Here is a 20,223-nt window from a genome sequence, read left to right as displayed (position 1 = left end):
GAGAAGATGAGAGAGACAAGCACCGGTAGGAAGCAGGAGGGAGAAGCCTTTGACCTCTGCTTACCTCGAAAACCCACTCCTCACCCACCCCAGATGTCCAGACCTGGCTTTGCAGCGAGAGCTGCAGCAGTAAAAGGAAAGCCAGGTGGTGTCAGGTCACAGAGACACACAGCGAGACAACACCCCAACCAACAGGCCAAGGCTGGGAATCCAAGGCCATAGGGTTAACATTCCTTTGCAGCAGTGGCTGGCAGGAACCGTTTGTCCCACCCCAGAGAGGGGAGGAAGAAGCGACTATCCTAACACGGTCTTCTCCATCACCTTCTCCTTCCTTAAAAAGAAGAAGCACAGGGAAGTACCAAGCACCGGGTTCTTTTTTGGGGAAGACAGACCCCCAAACACACATCAAAAAACTCAAATAAGGAGGAAAACACAATCTCGATCTGTCCCCAGAAGGAACCAGCTCTCTTTGAACCACGGGGATGACATTACCTTCGTGTGACACAATGAGTCCACTCCGTTCGAAGCGAAAGGTGGCGCGCATGCGCAGTCCATCCCTGGGTATTAAAGACAATTTCTCAGGGATACAGACAGCAGTTTTCTGTAAGACCACCAAAATTCAACAGTGTGATAACTTCAGTGGCCAACGGAGATTCAGCTAGGGTACTGGAGGACAAGATTGCAACTTTGTTAAACAAACAAGCAATCAGAAAGGTGCCGAACGAGGAAGCGCAACAGGGTTTTTACTCCCATTACTTCCTCATTCCAAAGAAAGGGAGCGCATCTCTTCGCCCCATGTTAGACCTGGATGTATTAAACAAACATTTGCGAAAGTACACATTCAGCATGTTAACACACAAAGTGCTCTGTCGCTTGATACATCCAAACAATTGGTTTGTGACGATAGATCTTTCAGATGCATATTTTCACATTGCCATTTATCCCATACACATAAAGTTTCTCAGGTTTGCATATCAAGATGTAACCTACAAATTTCAGAAAAGCCCATTCTGTCTATCACTAGCTCCGAGGATATTCAGCAAGTGTGTGTAGGCAGTGCTGACCCCATTGAGAAACAGCAGCATCGGAATATTCTCATATATAGACGACTATTTAATATGCTCCCATTCACGAGAGCAGTCATAGATTCCAATACAGTGTTAAGTCATCTTGGATTCAATATAAACTGGACAAAGAGTCCTCTGGAGCCGGCTCAATGCACGGAATATTTAGGACTCACGATAAACTCCCTCTCTAATCGAGTTACGCTATCGGCAGAGAGAATAGTGTCCTTCACGCGGTGTCTCGCACTATTAAAGAAAGTCGTGTCATCAGTGCAATTAGTGCTTCTCATGATGAGAGATTTTCAGCATTGGGTTGCATCCCTCCGCTTATGTCTACGCAGTCATCTTTCCCGCAAGGTGCATCACGGCTCTCCATCAGTGGAGAGATCCATCTGCTTTCACCTCAGGGGTACCAGTGGGGATGGTGACATCCAGGGTAACCATGACAACATGGTTTGGTCCAAGGGGATGGCTCAGGCTCACATAAATGTGTTGGAGCTGCAAGCAGTGTAGACATTTCCTCGTCCGTCGTCATGTCTTAGTGAAAATGGACAACTCTACTGTAGTAGCTTACATCAACCACCAGGGCGGCACACCCTCTCTGAAGCTGCACAGGTTGGCTCAGAGTCCAGTCCAGCCCTGGTTTCATGTACCTGTAGTAGCACCAGCTGTTAACCAGAGCACTGTTCAGTGCCCAGCTATAGCATGGTCACCACCACTTCTTGAACCGGATGCTGATCCTGTAGCGGTTCACACACTGGTCAACACCATGTGTGTATTATAGTCCTTGATGCTTGTGGGCTGGTTCACTCTGTCCATTACATGTTTCTGCTTGTTCCATCTTTGAATCTCGACATCCGAGTACTCTCTCTCCATGTTGGACACAACACCACACTGTTGTCATTCCATCTCACGATCAGCTTTTCCCCTTCAACAAGATATTCAGCAGCACCCCGTGTTGTCTGTCCGGAACATCTTTGCTGGTGTAAATGATAGAACTGGCGTTCTTGCATTGTGCCACAGCTCCTGTAGCCTCTTTTGGTCATCTCATCAACGAAGGATAGAGCTGTGAAGAGGTTGTTGTAATATTCCATGACGTTCCATGAATGCTTTTTTTTTTTGAAACTCCAGAGTGGAATGTCAAAGTATCTATTGTTACTGTTGCCAGAGGAAATAAAGAAAAGTAGCGGAGCTACAGGTACAAACTTGCAGTCGAAGTATCCGGTTTGTGTCAAAGTAGATTATAAACAGATCGTAAATAGTCTATCACAACAGTCCCTGGGCAGGTAAATTGAAACCAATCATTGCATTTGACACTATTGATCACAGTATTCTACTACAGAGACTTGAAAGCGTGACCAAGATTACAGTAACTGCGCTAGACTGGTTTGAATCATATCTGTCAGACAGATTCCAGTTTGTCCATGTAAACAACAATTCTTCTATATATACCAAAGTAAGCTATGGAGTTTCTCAGGGTTCTGTGCTAGGACCACATTATACATGCTTCCCTTAGGGAATATTATTAGAAAGCACGGCATAAACTTCCATTGCTACGCAGATGATACCCAGCTATATTTATCCACGAAACCAGATTAAACTAATCAGCTGGTTAAACTCCAAGCATGCCTCCAAGACATAAATGCTTGGATGACCTGTAATTTTCTACTTTTAAACTCAGACAAAACAGAAGTCATTGTATTTGGCTCTTAACATTTCAGAGATTCATTATCTAATCACCTGGTTTCATTGGATGGCATTACCTTGGCCTCCAGTGAAAAACTGTGAAAAACCTTGGTGTTATATTTGACCAGGATAAGTCCTTTAATTCTCACATAAAGCAGGTGACCAGGACTGCTTTCTTTCACCTGTGTAATATCATCAAAATTAGGAACATCCTTTCTCAGAGTGATGTGGAAAAACTAGTTCATGCATTAGTGTCTTCCAGGCTGGATTACTGTAACTCGTTAGTGTCTGGCTGTCCAAATAGCTCTTTAAAAAGCTTCCAATTGATTCAAAATGCTGCAGCAAGAGCACTGACAGGAATTAGCAAGATAGATTATATTACTCCAGTATTAGCTTCTCTTCATTGGCTCCCTTTAAAATCTAGAATTGAATTTAAAATCCTCCTCCTTACATACAAGGCCTTGAAAGGCCTAACTCCATCATATCTGAAAGACCTCACAGAACCATATTGTTCCAACAGATTACTAAGACCTCAAAGTGCAGGTCTACTTGTGGTTCCTAGAGTTTCTAAAAGTAGAACGGGAGGTAGAGCCTTCAGCCATCAGGCTCCTCTCCTGTGGAACCAGCTCCCAGTTTGGGTTCAGGAGGCAGACACCATCTCTACGTTTAAGGTCAGGCTTAAGACTTTCCTTTTTGACAAAGCTTATAGTTGGGACTGGACTTAACCATCCCTTAGTTATGCTGCTATAGGCCTAGGCTGCAGGGCGACTATGCACTGAGGACATGCCCTCTCCTCTTTCTTCTCTGGCTCCTGTCCTCTAATCTCTTATAATTTATTTTCTATTACTAACCACTGTATCTCACTCTCTCCCTTCCCCTCCATACCCTCCCATCCCCCTCCATCTTCTTGTGAGGGTCTCTGGTGTGGAGTGCTGAATATCTGACCTGTGGAGTTCTAAGCTACATCTGCTGTCGTGGCCTCATCAACCAGCCCAGTCTTCATGGTCTGGAGTGCTGTGTATCAGACCTGTGGAGCTCCATAAACTACATCTGCCCCAGTCTTCATGTCCTCTTCCAGTTGTCCACTCCTACCTAGATGAACAATTCACCAACCTGGCCGAGATTCCTGTTATACTCACAAACTGTCACATAAGATCATCAGCTATGCGTTATATTACTACATCTTTACTACATCTTTCCTTCAGCTTGATGTCTGTATCTATGACAGAAGTTTGTTTATCTTGTTTCTTCTGTTCTTCTTTTCTCTCTATCTTCTCTGTCTCTACCCGGCTGGCCTTGGTTGTGCTCAAGGTTTCTTCCTGTCAAAAGGGAGTTTTTCCTTGCCACCGTCACCCTCAGGCTTGCTCTGGAGGTTGCAGGCTGGTTTTTGTGAAGCGTCTTGAGACGATTTGTATTGTTATTGGCGCTATATAAAAAAATTGAATTGAATTGAAAATACAGTATTAAAATAATTGAAATATGACAGATAAGTGACATGATGATCATAATATTTTAATAATAGATAGAATACACTAGTAAAAGCAGGGAACAAGAGCGCCAAATCATGAAGTGCATATGGTATCAACAGCACATACTCTCTCTTACTCTCATCACACATTCATACACAAGTACATACACATATAACAGTCCAACTATCCCCATATTCCTCTAATAACCACACTCATACACATATTTATAACCAGACACGTATACATACACACACTCACATGTAACTCAACAGTGCAAACTTGCTTACTGAGTAACCAGCGCTTTGAGAAGCATGAGAATATGTGGGGATTTGTACATAAAATAAATTCTGTAGGAAGGACATTCCACTGACTTCCACACATGAAAAAGAAGAGCTGCCAGACTGAGTTCTATGTTGAGGAATGCTTCACTCACCTCTCGTAACAGATCGAGTTAGTCATGCTGTGTTTTCAGAGTAGAGTGTCACAAACTTTTTCGGGGGGGGGGGGGGGTATAAGCATTATGAATAATTTTGTGAAGTAAACGAACATTTGAGGGTATAATCAAGTTTTCAAAGCTCAAAATACCATATTTGGCAAGTATATGACAATGATGGTGACTCTAGTGGTTTTGTAACTGGTTTACATGCCTGAGACCAGGATGTAATACAATACAGAAAATGGGGCTTGATCATTGCATTTAGGTATGTACTTGATGCCTCAAGGGTGACAGAGTTTCTTATGTGTCTGAAATTAGCTAAATTATATTTCAACGTGTTACTCAGCTTTTTGGCATGCCCTTTAAAACTAAGTGTTGAATCTAATGTTACCTCAGGTATTTAAATTGTTCTACAGGTTTTATTTTTTGCCCATTTTTACTACAATGTTGGGATAACTTTTAAGTTTACACCTATTTGTAAAGAACACAGTTACACTTTTTTCCACATTTAACATGAGGCATTAATTGTATAAAGAACCGCTAACCTTGTTCATTGCTTTTGTTAATTTCACAGCCACCTCTGCTACATTTTTCCCATGAGTATACAATACAGTGTCATCGGTGCACATTATAGCGTTAACATCCTTGCAGACAGAACGCTAGTCGTTAATGTATAAACGAAAAAGGTAGTGGCCCTAAAATTGACTTGTGGGACTCCCAGTGTAGATGCTAAAAATGGAGATAGTGTACCATTCACTCGTACACACTGGTATTTACCACTTAGGTAAGATTTCACACAGTTTTGTACATTCATAGAGAGTTCATAATTTCTTAATTCATGTAACAGCACCTTATGATTGACTGTATCAAGGCCTTGCGTAGATCAAGACTGCCCCCACCACTCCTCCTTCATCTAGACTGGGTTTAATTTCCTCAAGGAAGTAGCAGCAAGCTGTTTCAGTAGGATGTTTCTTTCTAAAACCAAACTGCACTGGATGTAAAAGGGACATAGAAGCCTAATGTGCAGTCAGTTGCTCTGCTACGACCTTTTCAATGACCTCTGAGATGGCTGGGAGGATGCTGATAGGTCGGTAGTTGCTGACCACCTGTGTATCACCAGATTTGTACACAAGTGTAACTATGGCAGGTTTAAGCACACTAGGAAAAATGCTCTCATCGATAGATTTGTTTATAATCATAACTAAAGGTGGCACAATGGATGCCTTGTGTTGTTTTAAAAATACTGTATCAAGACCATGTATATCTTTGGCTTTACTATTTTCCAGCCAGGGTTGGGATAATTTTTTCAACCTTTGCCGCATTAATAGGAGATAACTTAAAGGCAAAGTCATCACAGGCCAAGGACTGTGGGAGTTGAACTTTTGGAAAGGTTCAGCTCAGTTCTTGTACTGAATTTATAAAATGATCATTAAAACATTTACTAACAATATGGCCATCATTCTGGATACAGCCATTTATCTTAAGCTTAACTCTTCTATTTGTACATTTTTCCTTTCCAATCTAAGTTGTTATATGACTTTATTTCTGAGACCTTTAAAAATCAAGTGATCAGTACTTAATTTTGATTTCAGGACATTTTTGAGTGAAGCACCTCTTTTTTTCATTAACTCACAGAGATTACTATTAAACCAGGGTAAATTTCGTTTTTTTTTTTTGTTTTTTTTTTTTGTTTTTTGCCCCTTGTCTTTGTTTATTTCAGAAGAATATCTTTAACAGTTGACATCAGTACAAGCTTCCTCACAGGACATATTACCAATGGTGTCATTCCAGTTTAATTGTTTTATGTCATTTTCAATGAGGGCCATGTCTTTTTGGGAGATAAAAGGCATACTTGATTTTTCCCTCATTGAGTTTTGGTTTATATAATGTACTTTTGTTAACTTTCTAGAAGCCAGAGTAAGATTATGATCTGATAACCCAGTAATGAGATTATAAATCTTTTTAATTCTGTCTGGCTTGTTTGTAAAAATTTAATCTATGAGTGTTTGAGAAGATTTTGTTATTAGTTATTGGTGGGTTTACATATCATCTGGGTCATCTGAAACGTTTTGGCAATATCTTTAAGCTTCTTTCTACGTTTTTTTTTATCCTGGCAATTTAAATTGAAGTCACCTATAAGAATATCTTCCGTTTTTTTCATGTTGTCCTTTAAGACCTGACCATCCGCCTGCACATAAAAAAGGTTCCCAGCGTTCAGCCACACTTTGAATTTTGTCTGAAAAGCAAAAACAGTGAAGGACACCCGCACGTATTCCAAGGTATTCTCAGGAAAAGCCATTTGTTGACTTTGAATACTGTCTTTCACATATCAGAACATTTTCCCCTTTTCCTTTACTTCTATCCCGTCTGTACACGTTATATATCAGGAGACATTGAGGACAGATGAGGGGATTATAGGAGTTAACCAAGTCTCTGTGAGGCATAGGTAATCGATGTTAGAGTCTATCAGTAATTGTTCAAGTTGTTCCGTCTTTGAGATGATACTTAGTATATTTAACTGTACACCAAAAATGCCTTTCGGTTTCGTTTGCGCATCCCACAACACGCGTGAACGCGACAGTTTGGAACAGTTTCATCTGCTGTTGTTTAAGGCACGAGATGGTTTGTGTGGAATTAGTTGGGATAAGTCTGCTCGGTACTGGAGTTGTCAGCATTTGACCAATATTGCAATCACACATGATGTCTGCTAGAGTGTTACCTCGAAATCCTGCGCCGACGAAAGCAACAGCTGGCTGAGGTAGTTCAGGATCATCTGACTGGCAAGTAGCAGGATCACGCAAAAAATGACTGCTGAGTCTCGCCTTGTCGACGCAGAGACTGTTGAGTGTCGATGCCGCTCACGCTGCACCCACCGTGCTCGGCCATCATACAGGACTTTAGAGAATATGGCGTAGGCCTACTGGCTTCACGAATCCAGCGGGAGGCCGACAGCCGGTGTTCCAGATGAACTCACAATCAGGGTCTCACGCTTACAAGCAGAACGCCAGGTTCCCCACATGTGTATACCCTGCGGCGGCTATGGCTCAGTAGGTAGAGCGGATTGTCCATGAAGCGGTTCGATCCCCCGAGCGTGCCATATTGAGCAAGACACTGAACTCTCAGTTCAGTGTCTTGCGTGTGTGAGCGAATGGGTGGATGTGTCTCTGACTGTAAAAGCGCTTTGAGTACCTTTGGGTAGCAAGACCATTTACCATATTATATTAGTGAGGCCAGCGCCCAGATTCCATGCCATATATGACAATCTGGCGGTCTCCCAGTGTAGTTTAACGGAGGTGAAGCAGCAGTCTGCCACTCTGCTGCTATCTGCCGCCGTCTTGGATTGATTTGATAATTTAATATCAATAAAGTATTATCTTATCTTTATAAGACGCTAATTTTTACCCCTTATTAAATTTGAGCTGGGTTTGCTTAGATTAACTATCTAATTAATTCATATGTTGGAGTGTGGATTAATATTTTGTTGTTCTTTCATTTTCTCCTTTCGATCAAAACACAGCCAGCATAAACAATAAATGAGAATGAAATGGATTCTCTCCCTGCAAACATTTCGACGTCTAATAAAAGTTGAAACGACGTCTAAACGTACACGTCGCCAGGAGATTTAAAAGTAATGCTGAAATGCAAATTGAAACGACGTCACGTTACCTTGACGTCTTTTTAACTGTCGTAAACAGTTTCTCCCCAACGTCACGTTGTAACCTAGACATCTTCTAAACGCGCATTATTCACCTTGTAAAAATAATCCAGTGTAAATATATATATATGTATATGTATATGTATATATATATATATATATATATATATTTTTTTTTTTTTTTTTTTAAAGCTGTATGTGTCGAGTTTTAGATGTTGTTTCTGCAGTGGAGTTAAAAAGAGGTTGACCAATGCAGGTAGAGGAGATGTTGACGTTGCGATTTGACGTATTTTCAACATGCAATTCAGCATTACTTTTAAACCTCCTGGCTGCGTCTCGGTGTAGACGTCGTTTTAACGTTTGTCAAAGGTCGAAATGTTATCTGTTCAAATTGACTTATTAACTGTGAAACAATAACAGTATTTACATATAGATAACACATACATTTAATGAATAATAAATTATATTAAAAACATTATTTTGTTATCAATAAACACATGTATATAAATACAATGTATTAACAGAACTAGCTTTGGGGGAAATTATAAGTTTAACAACACAAAAGTGCAATTTTTAACATTTTATTAAACAAATCAAATCAGAGCACAGTCCAAAAACTGTAAAAATATAACCCGTTCTCATTCCTAAGGCGTAATATACCGACGATTTATCACGCCCCCCTAGACGTCTGATAATGACGCAAAAGGTACCCTTTCACGTCTTTATAAGACGTTCTGGGTTCTCAGTTGACTTCAATGTAAACCGCTCGCGGCGGTAAGAGGCGCTTAGAGCAAAGGCTCCAGTCCTCCATTCACTACAATAATAACCCGTTCGTGGTGAGATATGACGCTGCGAGCTTCAATCTGATTGGAGAATGGAGGACATTCTGCCCGGAAGTGTTTTTCTCACTATTTTAAGCATTTCTTTTACTGACATCGTCAACACATCCGAGTATCACTGCTGATTCAACAATAAAGTAGCTTCATGTTGTGGCCATCACTTTTAATTTTCCCTCCTTCGGTTCTGAGAAATAAACTTTTATTCATGTTTTGGATAGCGGGAAAGCCTACACTACCCATAATCCTCGACCACGATGATTTGTCACGCCCCTAGACGTCTGATACTAACGCAATAGGTACCCTTCCACCTCTGTATGAAACGCTCTGCAATCAGTGTTTTCCAGACTGATTCAGGGTCTGAAAGGGAACAGATTTACCGAAGTCACAAAGGAGAAGAAAGTGATTGGTTGATTGTAACGCAGGTATGTAAAAAATATATGACTACATTGAGAAAGTGATAAATGTTTTAGAAAGACAGATTAGCTTGATTCACTTCAAAAAAATTTTTTTTTTCAGAAAAGCTTCAAAGGCGTCTGATTTTGGAAGCAGTTTAAGACCTTTAAAAATGACTACTGCGTCCTTCAGCATGCTTGCTAAATAGAGTAACGACTACACGTGGCTACTGCAGCATTAGCTATTTATTCCACCAATGATGGATTAAATCTATTACAAACATTAAAGGAGTTGTATGTTGCAAAATAGCCAAATAGCCCCACCATTGTTATTATCTGTGTTGTTATGTCATGTGAATTGCTTTGTTATGTGTTTGTGTCACTGAGTTCTGTCAAAATGTCTTTCCTCTTTAGTTTGAAAAATCTTGAGCTAGAGGAAGAGCTTCAGGGTGCCGACGAACTTCTTCAGGATATGGATGTAACATTATTTTTAAAAGATGTAGGGTAAACAGTTTTTACAGGGGAAACATTCTTGTCTAATTTATTGTGGGGAGTCAAAGTTGTATTATTTAGATTTAATATATATATATACAGTATATATATGACTGTGTATACATTAAAGTTCTGTGAAAATAACTTAAGATGTTTAAAAATCATGAATAAATAATGCTTTAATCACGGACTGTATTTTAAGTGTTGCAATTTTTTCTTATGTGTTTAATGAGGCACAGGGTGAACCTCAGACATGACCAGTGCGCTGGAAAAAACACGACAGACGAGAGATGTTATTCCTCAAAGGCCGTCATCCAGTCGAAGTACTAGTGGCTTGGCACATGGTCAGTATTCATGCTCACATGAATTTTTATTCACCAAAGATTTTCAGTAAGTAAATATTCAATCTCTTTTTTTCAGTGTCAACTGATCAGCATCAATGTCCAGGTGAAGGACCTAGTTGTGATGTTGCCAGTGTCAACACAACAAAAGGTACTTTACCTACATTGATATGTTGATTTCTTTTTTTAAGTTGACATTTATAGTTGTTGTTATAGTTGAGTTAGGCAGAAGTATATAGGCTGCTGTGCAGTCCTAAGCCCTACAGCATTTAGTTCACTTTGTGGCAGGGTTTCTTTATTTTTTTTGTTAGTGCTTCGTCAGGAGCTCCTTCAGTTGTTGGAGGATGGAGAAGAGGATGCAGCAGTGACTTGCGAGATGTCGTCTGAGTTGGCTGCTACTGACTGGGAGATCAGAAACACGGAGTCCTGCTAAAGTGGAAAGAGGCCAGGCCTTCTCATATTGACAATATGTTGGCTACTCTGGATCCACAGAGTCTGTGATATTACAGTTCACACACACATTGTCCTGCACAACAGAGAGGCACTAACAGGAGTCACACTATTTTGATAGTGTGACTAACCTTTGGAATGAGCCACTTATGTACATGTCACTACATCAAATGCTTTCCAAAACATACATTTAATTAATAACAATAAGTGAGTCTTGATTGGAGTGTTTGCAGTCATTACTGAACCACCTATAGGTAGTAGGTAAACTGTTAAACTGGAAATATTTAAAGGTTCTGTCGTAAACATGAAAAATAAAAGTGATCCTCATATATTTCTGTGTGCATAACGAAAATGCCAACCTCACTACATTGAAGTCAACTGAGAGCCCAGAGCATCTCATACAGACGTGGAAGGGTACCTTTGCGTCCGTATCAGACGTCTATGGGCGTGACAAATCGTCGGTATATTACGCCTTGGGAATGAGAACGGGTTGAAAAATAACGTGACCAATATCACTTCAGATTAACAGTTACAGTTTAAGCTGTGTTACCAGTAATAAAATAAAATAACGACCACTGCTGTGCCTTGTCAACACCAATGTTGATCAACATCAAGAACAAACCTAACAAATCAAATCAGAACACAGTTGAAAACTGTTTTCACAGAGGCGTTCACAATCGCTTCTTCTGGCTCCCTCTCTCTCCTCCGCCTGCTCAAAAATACAAGGATGAAATAAAATATAGTCAATAAAATAATAGTAATAGAAGTGCATAATAATTCAGTCAAATTGGCAGTCTAGGTTATGCATTTATAGATTTCTCTGAGCCAAAAATAATATCTATACATACATATCTATACAAAAAAAAGAAAGTAAATAATATTAATAACGTTTTAAAGTACAATTCAATGCATCAATAAGAGCTTACATGGAAATACAGCCTAAATGCATTTTGTGACTAAATACAATTAATAATTTGTGTAAGCTTGCTATTTATTTCTCATACATTATTGTATATACAGTGGGAACCTCTTGATGATCACATCTGTTCTTGGGAAATTGTAGACTAAGTGTTTTACCATCTAATTCACCTACGTACATACTACATACATCACATGAATGTCACTTCATGAAACAGACATATTTTGCTTTGTGGTTATAATTACATAGGCCAAATAGTCCCAGATAATGATAAAATAAAAAAATAAATAAAGATTTTAAATAGAAAATGCATTGTTGATTAACAAAGCAGACAATTTCAATCAGACATTGCATTGGGAGTCAAATTTTTATATTCACAATCCACTGAATGTCTACATTTTGGTTTGATATTGGCTATTCGACAGATATTCAAAATAAGGAACGGTGTATTTTTTTTCCAACACCTCCTAAGCCATGTGACCTAGTGACTCCAAACCAATGCAGAATTCTTCCCTGGCTCCTGTTTCTTCCCTGGCTCCTGTCCTCTAATATCTTATCGTTTTATTTTCTATCTCTTATAATTTACTAACGACTGTGTCTTAATCCAAAAAAGCGTTGAATAAGGTCAGCTGGACTTGTAGAATTTCTTGAAGACGTTTCGCCACTCATCCGAGTAGCTTCTTCAGTTCTGATGAACTAGTGGGAAATTGAGGTTTAAATAGGAGAAAACTCTGTGGGTAGCACCCACCAGAAACTTGCTTGACCAGAAACTGGGGTAATTACCATAATGGCTGATACTTACCTGTCCTTGAATAGGGGGAACTGTGTCCCTAGGCTAAGACTGTGTCTTACTCTCCCCTCCCCCTCCATCATCTTGTGAGGGTCTCTGGTCTGGAGTGCTGAATATCTGACCTGTGGAGTTCTAAGCTACATCTGCAGCTGTGGCCTCATCAACCAGCCCAGTCTTCATGGTCTGGAGTGCTGTGTATCAGACCTGTGGAGCTCCATAAACTGCATCTGCCCCAGTCATCATGGCCTCCTCCAGTTGTCCACTCCTACCTAGATGAACAATTCACCAACCTGCCCATGATTCCTGTTATACTCACAAACTGTCACAGATCATCAGCTATGTGTTATATTACTAGACCCTACATTTTTCCTTCAGCTTGATGTATGTATCTATGACAGAAGTTTGTTTATCTTGTTTCTCCTGTTCTTCTTTTCTCTCTATCTTCTCTTTTCTACCGGCTGGCCTTCGACAGATGGGTCCCTCCATATGAGCTGGGTTCTGCTCAAGATTTCTTCCCGTTAAAAATGGGAGTTTTTCCTTGCCACCGTTGCCCTCAGGCTTGCTCTGGAGGTTGCAGGCTGGTTTTCGTAAAGCGTCTTGAGACGATTTGTATTGTTATTGGCGCTATATAAATAAAACTGAATTGAATTGAATAGTTCTCCTATGTAGTACCGACCACACACACCTTTTTTACACCCATTGTATGCACACTCTATTTTATATGATTTTGTTAACATAGGAGATGTAAAAACATAGAGGTGTAAAAAGTGTTTGGTACTACATAGGATAACTATTCTGCATTGGTTTGGAGTCACTAGGTCACATGGCTTGGGAGGTACTGAAAAAAAGAGACCATTCCTTATAAAAAATAATGTTTTTTCCTTTAAAAAAATCATATAAAATAGAGAATAAAAAAGGTGTGTGTGGTTGGTACTACATAGGAGAACTATTCTGCATTGCCTTGGAGTCACTTGGTCACATGGCTTTGGAGGTATTGAAAAAAAAAGCCACCGTTCCTTATTTTGAATATCTGTCGAATAACCAATATCAAACCAACGTCACCTCGGTACATTACAACAGCTACTCAATAGATTAGGCTACCATTGTTTTTTTGATGAAGATAATTTCACATTTTCAAATTATCTTGGGGAAAAATGTATTTTCTGGACATCTCCATGTCAGATAATCTGTACAAGTGCTTCACTGATTTATGTCTGGATTTCTTAACTCCAATAGTCCAAAAATATCTAAATATTAGGCAGAAAGCACACTGCAGAGGCTGCAGTTAGCTTGAAATACACTCGACAGTTAAACACATAACGCACGATCAATGCCACTTTTTAAAACACAGAAACTTGCATAAGAACACATATAAACCGTCTACAGTGTTTTATGTTAATGAACTTACCGAAAAAACTGTTGCTCTGCTCTTACATGCTCTACTTGCATCTCAGCTCGCGCTCCGCCGATCGTGTTCTGCAGCCAGGATGGTAGGAGAAGGTCCCGCCCCTTTCGACTCTGATTGGCTAGAAGGGCTCTCCCCCGATTGGTTGTATACATTATTTTTTCATCGAGTTTGTCTGTGGTCAAGGTGCAACCTAGACCTATTTTAAACTCGTTTCACGCTAGAGGACCCCCCTTCGACCTACCGTCAACCCCCAGGCTGATGAAATGTTTGCAGTGCTGTGTTTGTGCCTTTTTCTGACCAACCCATTGTGTTGTTCCCCCCTAACCACGAACCAGTCACTTCACCACACCAAGTCAATATTTTTCAAGGCTGTTCATCAGCTGATCAAAAGTTTAAAGCCCTATTCGTACGGGTCATAGTTTACCTAGGGGATCACTGGGCATGGCGAACATGAAACCTCTTAGGTTTTCCTTGTGTGGGTCATTCGGATCGTTATGATTTTTTTGTTTGAGGATTATGTGCTAGATTGACGTATTCCCCTCGTTTCTTTGGATGATGAAGTATGTCATCGTAAGCTCAAGGTTCCCCTCCCTGCCACGCCGAGCCAAACACAGCTGGATATCAAACCACACCTTTCTGACGAGGAGAATCAAGAAGGGGCATCAAGAGACAGCGCAGATGAACTTCTGATTTCTTCAAGTTCCGACTCAGGAATACGAGGATGGTGGAAGCTAGTGTCTTTCCCACTCTCCCTGTAGCGCTTCAGTATCGCCTTGAAAACCGCATTACTTGTCTTGAACACCGTGTCGATAATGATGTTTACGTCTCTTAAGTAGCGATTAATGCCGGCTCACAGACTAAGTATTCCCCTTCCTTGGTCGACTGGACAGAGGCATAAAACAGCCGCAAAATGTCATTGAGAGTAGTGGCAGTGTAGCTCTCAAAGTTGAAGTCCATATTTTTCTAAGCCAGGAAGTCTTTAAGCATTTAAATTGCCCATTTCGTAGTTTTATTTGCGTTAATCCTCTAAATTGTCCAGTTCCTCCAGTGTCATCTCCTTCTTCTTTTCACATTCTCTTCTGCTGCATCCCAGTCTTCACAATTATCAAATCCACCAAATAGGTTAAAGTTAACTATAAAATCACCCATTTTTTTGTCAACTGTATTGCCGTTGTGATAAATAAACTGTGAAATACTTATGTTCTGTGTTTCTGTTGCCACGGTTACCAAAGCATTTGAGCCAGTGCAATCATTTAGAACTGTCATCAGGTAATTTGACCGGAACGTCTTTATGGGTTTCAATTATGACTTTTTAATGTACACCCTGCAGCCAATCAGAATGGAGGATTCACCCATACCATGGTATAATTGGTATTATGTCGACGCAACAAAAAAATCCTTCTATGCGCCCTATCACAGACTTCTCTCCTCTACTGGGACACACTTACCCCCCTAGACTCTCCCATCTCTCCAGAGATCTATACAGCACTCTCCTGGGCCCATCACACCTGACTGAGGTGACTTGGGAAGCAGAGGACCCTACACACAACCAGTTCCACCCAGTACCACATGCCTCTCCTCCACTGTCCATCCTTCCATATCTTCTCTGTCCTTTGTTCTCTCCCTCTATTCATTGAGGTGTAGCACTGCCTTCCCTGCCACACAAGGCTACTACACTCAATAAAGATCAACAAGATAGCTCCCAGTGAAGGCTGGTGGTGGTCACACACACACACACTGAAGTAACAAAATATTCAGCTGCAAGAATATAACTGCATCAATCTCATACAACGGTGTATAACTATGTAGACAAATGCAGACCAAAAACAAAGAAAAATGCTGTGCCTTCATTAATGGATCACTGGCGGTTCTTATCTAAGTATTTAATGGCCATTTTATGATTTGTTTAGTATTTTGTCTGTGACTGTAGTAAAACTAATGGCACCTGAGGACCTAAGAGGGATTCTTAATGCAATACTTCACAAATGCATGGGGTGTTTGAAAACTTTTTTCCACCACGGTACACTGCCTATCCTGTAAAACTATCTTTGCTTTCTATTGTTTTCACGAACAGCAAGAATACAGCAGAATATTACAAGAATATTTGATTAGAATATTATGTATCTTATGTTTATTTATGGAAAACTGTGGCAAAGAAAATAATAATGTCAAAGGTATGCATTTGTAACCATTATATGATCTTTTTAATAAGTCAGTGCAACTGTCATCAAAACAGACATGTGTGAACACTCTACTGAGAGCATGGCATCAAGTATCTAAGGCCCGATATGAAGTGGCACACTTTAACACATCCTCTGTAGGGGGTTTCATTTCACTGTATGTTAGAGGAGCCCAGCTCATTGAGAAACCTCTGACACTTCGCCATGAGGATTTTGATGGCTTCTGTGATCAAGATATCAGGACACAAGATGCCAGTCGACTCAACAGTAACTGTTAAAAAAAAAAAAAAAAAAAAAGAGAGAGAGAGAGAGAGAGATCATCAGATAATGACTTGGCAAGTGTAGAACAGAAAATGTCATTGTGATTATTGGATTTAATATAGTTTTAGACTTTATCTTACACTGAGAACACCAGGAAATAATGCCTTATAATGCCTGGCCAAAAAATAGTCTGGCACATAACTTCTTTTTTGCTTTCAATTTTGCTTTAGAGGGGTTGGAAGCAATTTTTGCTACCTTCAGACAGGCCAAGACAGCTCCTTGCCATGTGATATCTTGGTGGTCACTTAATGTTTATTTTTGTAGGATATTCAGGAGTTTTTTTTTCTCCACACTTAGCAGAAAGGAACTTTATTGCATGTTTAAAACATAAAATCCTTTCCAAAATGTTCTTCCTGATTTTTAGTTGATTAAATTAAAAATTAACTTATCGAGTCTGAATATTGTATTTGAGCCTGTTTGCTCTGACATACACATTATCAATATGCCGTTTATTTTTTAATATGAACATACAGATAAAATGGTCTCGCACTCTTCCGAGCTTCACCACATTCTTCAGGTCACTATGTCGGAGGACTTCCCTGCTGCATGTATCCAGACGACTGTTCATCACTTTGGCAACTTTCTTCCCTGAGTTGGACAGCACAAAAATACATTTATAGCCTTAAGGATGTTACTGCAGACTGAAAATAAAATACTTAATAAAAAATAAAATTTCAGATTAATCCACGATTACCATTTGCATCCTCCAGGTCTATAACTCCTTGTGAGAAACAGTGTTTTAGGCGCTCTGCCTTCTCTCCCTCCACCAACTCCAGGAGGGTGATCTCCGGAAGGAGGCGGTAACTGGCTGTGGCAACTGGAGAGAATTTAGCATGATCCTTGCCTAAACACAGAATATCATAAATTCAATATGAGAAAGGGAAAAAATATTACCATATTTGGAATAAAATGATACGAGTACTACTACTTTTGAAGCATGCTGGGGGGATTTCCGACTAAGATGAGTGCCGGAGAAGTTTTAACTTCATACATGACATTCAATTTTAGAATACACTCTTAAATTCTATATGGAACATTTTGCCAGTACACTAGCCTATCAGTCTGTTGGAAGCATTACCAAGGTCAAGAACTAACTTCCATCTTCAAGTAAATCTTTTGGATTCGTAAACACATATGGGGCAGTGCAACAGTTTGTTAATAAAATGCCAATATAAAGGCACTTGTTTCTATTTCATGTCTCCAGAGACTTCTGCATTAAGTCAAGTAGCGTCTGACACTTAAAATCTCTTACCAATTCCTTTGACACAATGCATGATGATATCCAGCTCTTGTCCCGGTCGTAGCTGAGCTATCACAATGTCATCATGCACAGGTCCAATACTGGACTCCGCAAACACATCGGACTGGTTCCCAATTGGGACCCACTTAATGTCCCTGGAATAAACTGAGACCAGATGGAGGTAGGCAGCAAGGAGGAAATTACATTAATTCATGTTTGAATTTAACTCAGCTCCTATTAAGAACCCACCATTCAAACTGCATTCAAAATTCATCCAAAAGGTGTTTAATGAAAGTCAACTGGACTCGTAGAATTTCTTGAAGACGTTTACTCTTTAAGCTCCTCTGAGACTCATTCGGTTAAATAGAAACTCTTAGTAACCATCAGAAGTGCACTATTCATTAAGTCGGTACTGACTGTTTAGAGGGAGAGTGTAATATATAGGGAAAAATTTGTGGTCAAAACCCATGCCATGAAAGTGCATACTATTTCCATACCAGTGGTGTACCTTACACTGTGTTTAAAATAGAGGGACTAGTGCCTACCAACGTACCTCATGATTGGCCACTATCAAAGGTTGCAGATGGGAGACCCCATTGTTTGGATTTGGCCTTTCATTAACCCTACTGTTGAATTACAAATGGTAGAAATCGGGTTTGTGGATGGACTAAAAAGTAAAACATCGACAGAACACTCTGATTCCGAAGACAATGAGAAGGGTAATGATCGTTGCATCACAGCAACGGAAGCCTCCAGATATGGCCAACTGAGTGCAAGGGACAGATGAGTATGAAGACTAGCCGCATTAGTTTGAATTATAGGCTTTCATACCATCTAAACTGTAAAATTAAATAATGAGGAAAAGCAGTTGTGTGATAGGCTTACAAACAGACTTAAAAAGCAGTCGGAGAAATGATTGCAGAGGTTCCCGAAAGACAAAGAAAAGAGAAGTAAATGGATCGCTGCATTATGAGGAACAACTGGAATCCAGGCATCAAAACCTGAAGTCAGGGTTCACATTTTGTGTCAGGTCATATTAAATTTTTTTTTTTTTTTTTTTAATGAAGTCATACCTTAAATTACTTCACAAGATGTCTGTCAGATAAGTTTGTCAATGGCGTTGTTTTGGCATAGTTACCATTTCAATTCCAGCAATAAATCAATAAATGGAATATATAGACAGAACATTTGCAATCACGCCTCGTCATCGTTTTAAAGTCCAGTCTGATGCTACAGTATTGTATGGCTGTTGCATGCAAATCAGGATTTCTGGCCACATGTCAAAGTTCCTGGACGACTGGTTATGGGATAGTTCGTATGGATCACTCTTGAATCCAATTGTCCTCAATTTGATCTGATAATCCACCTTTTCCCCGGTCTCACTGTATTTACTGCTACATTTTGCGATGATTTTGCCACTCAAGGGGATGCAGCCCCAGGCAGAAGTCAGTGTATACCCTCTACAACTCATTTGTGTACACTTTAAACCTACCTATGTGGTTCAGATACAGCTCTTGTGGGTCAGAAGAATCTTTGCTGGCTCTGGGGTTCCTGCTGCATTTAATCTTTAGCTGCAGTTGAATTGTGTCTATTTCTGAACCTTCTTCCTCTGCAGAATCTTCACCTAGTGAAGGAAGGAAGGAAGGAAGGAAGGAAGGAAGGAAAGAAGGAAAGAAGGAAAGAAGGAAAGAAAGAAAGAATATGGTGGTTTCTTCAAAGAAATGCAGTGGATTAAAAAGTGTCCATACACCCCAGGTAAAACAGCGGGGTTTACTGATATATTAAAATCAAACAAAGACTACTATAAATAGTTGCTGAATGCTGGAAGATTGTTCCTGTATGGCATTAAATGCTGAATTCAGAGCTGAATATGCGGAAAAGATTGAAATGAGGTGTGACATTGGCAGACTTGAAAGCACAAAGGTACAGGAGAGACATGAGGACGAGGGCACAGAAGGGATAAGAGGACGAAGGTACAGGACAGACAAGAGGATGAATGTACAGGATGGACAGGAGAACACTGGATAAACTGCTCTCCATTACGGACAGTCCATCCCATCCACTACATCAAATATTAGATGGACAGAAGAGCTCAATCTCAGCAGAAAATTGATTCAGCTCTGCTGTCATAATGAATGCTACAGAACTTCTTTTATTCCTTACTCTATCCAGCTATTACGCTCATCTTTTTGTAATAATTAAGCTCCTATGACCAAGCAATTTCCCTTGTGGATCATTAAAGTCTGTTTAATGTTTGTACTGTGTTTTTTTGTGGATTTGAGGGATTGGTGCATCTCTGAGTGTTCCATTTACATTGAAGTCTTTGGGTGGTGTGGTTGGTGCACTCTTCGCGTGGTGATTTATTAAGACAAAATGGTCCTACAGTAGTGAGAGAAACACAGGGTTGAAGGCGGACAAAAGCTTCCCACATTTCTATGTGTATATCATCTGTAGCTAAACCAGGGATCCAAAAGGCGTTTAAAAAAGGCAACTGGACGTGCTCATCCGAGTAGTTTCTTCTGTTCTAAATGACTGGTGGGA

General features: G+C 40.0%; 2 protein-coding genes and 1 long non-coding RNA gene across 5 annotated transcripts in view; 1 reads left to right on the top strand and 2 right to left on the bottom strand.

The window, feature by feature from the left end:
* Positions 1–7,766, bottom strand: part of fbxo28 (F-box protein 28) — a 54,465-nt gene extending 46,699 nt beyond the window's left edge. The window contains exon 1 of the mRNA XM_047602656.1: positions 7,375–7,766. The gene's annotated coding sequence lies outside the window, so the exon portion shown is untranslated. The remainder of the gene's footprint in view (positions 1–7,374) is intronic.
* Positions 7,767–7,995: 229 nt separating this feature from the next.
* On the top strand, positions 7,996–12,418 carry LOC125018558. Its single transcript, XR_007113964.1, has 3 exons — positions 7,996–10,377; positions 10,454–10,525; positions 10,686–12,418. It is a non-coding gene; the product is annotated as an uncharacterized LOC125018558 (long non-coding RNA).
* A 3,700-nt stretch (positions 12,419–16,118) lies between these two features.
* polr1c (RNA polymerase I and III subunit C) overlaps positions 16,119–20,223 on the bottom strand; it is a 42,639-nt gene continuing 38,534 nt past the window's right edge. For 2 of the 3 annotated variants that reach the window (XM_047602548.1, XM_047602550.1), the window contains exons 5-9: positions 19,175–19,306; positions 17,695–17,847; positions 17,137–17,286; positions 16,914–17,030; positions 16,119–16,392 (exon numbers count right to left, since the gene is read on the bottom strand). In XM_047602548.1, coding sequence (XP_047458504.1) covers positions 16,274–16,392; positions 16,914–17,030; positions 17,137–17,286; positions 17,695–17,847; positions 19,175–19,306 — 671 coding nt within the window. In that variant the 3' untranslated portion in view covers positions 16,119–16,273. The remainder of the gene's footprint in view (positions 16,393–16,913; positions 17,031–17,136; positions 17,287–17,694; positions 17,848–19,174; positions 19,307–20,223) is intronic. The other variant, XM_047602551.1, reaches the window with a different exon arrangement.

This window comes from Mugil cephalus, chromosome 13, assembly GCF_022458985.1.
Source record: "Mugil cephalus isolate CIBA_MC_2020 chromosome 13, CIBA_Mcephalus_1.1, whole genome shotgun sequence".
In the NCBI taxonomy this organism is placed as follows: domain Eukaryota; kingdom Metazoa; phylum Chordata; class Actinopteri; order Mugiliformes; family Mugilidae; genus Mugil; species Mugil cephalus.
The sequence above is the reverse complement of the archived record's forward strand: the minus strand, read 5'-3'. Positions and strand labels throughout refer to the sequence as shown.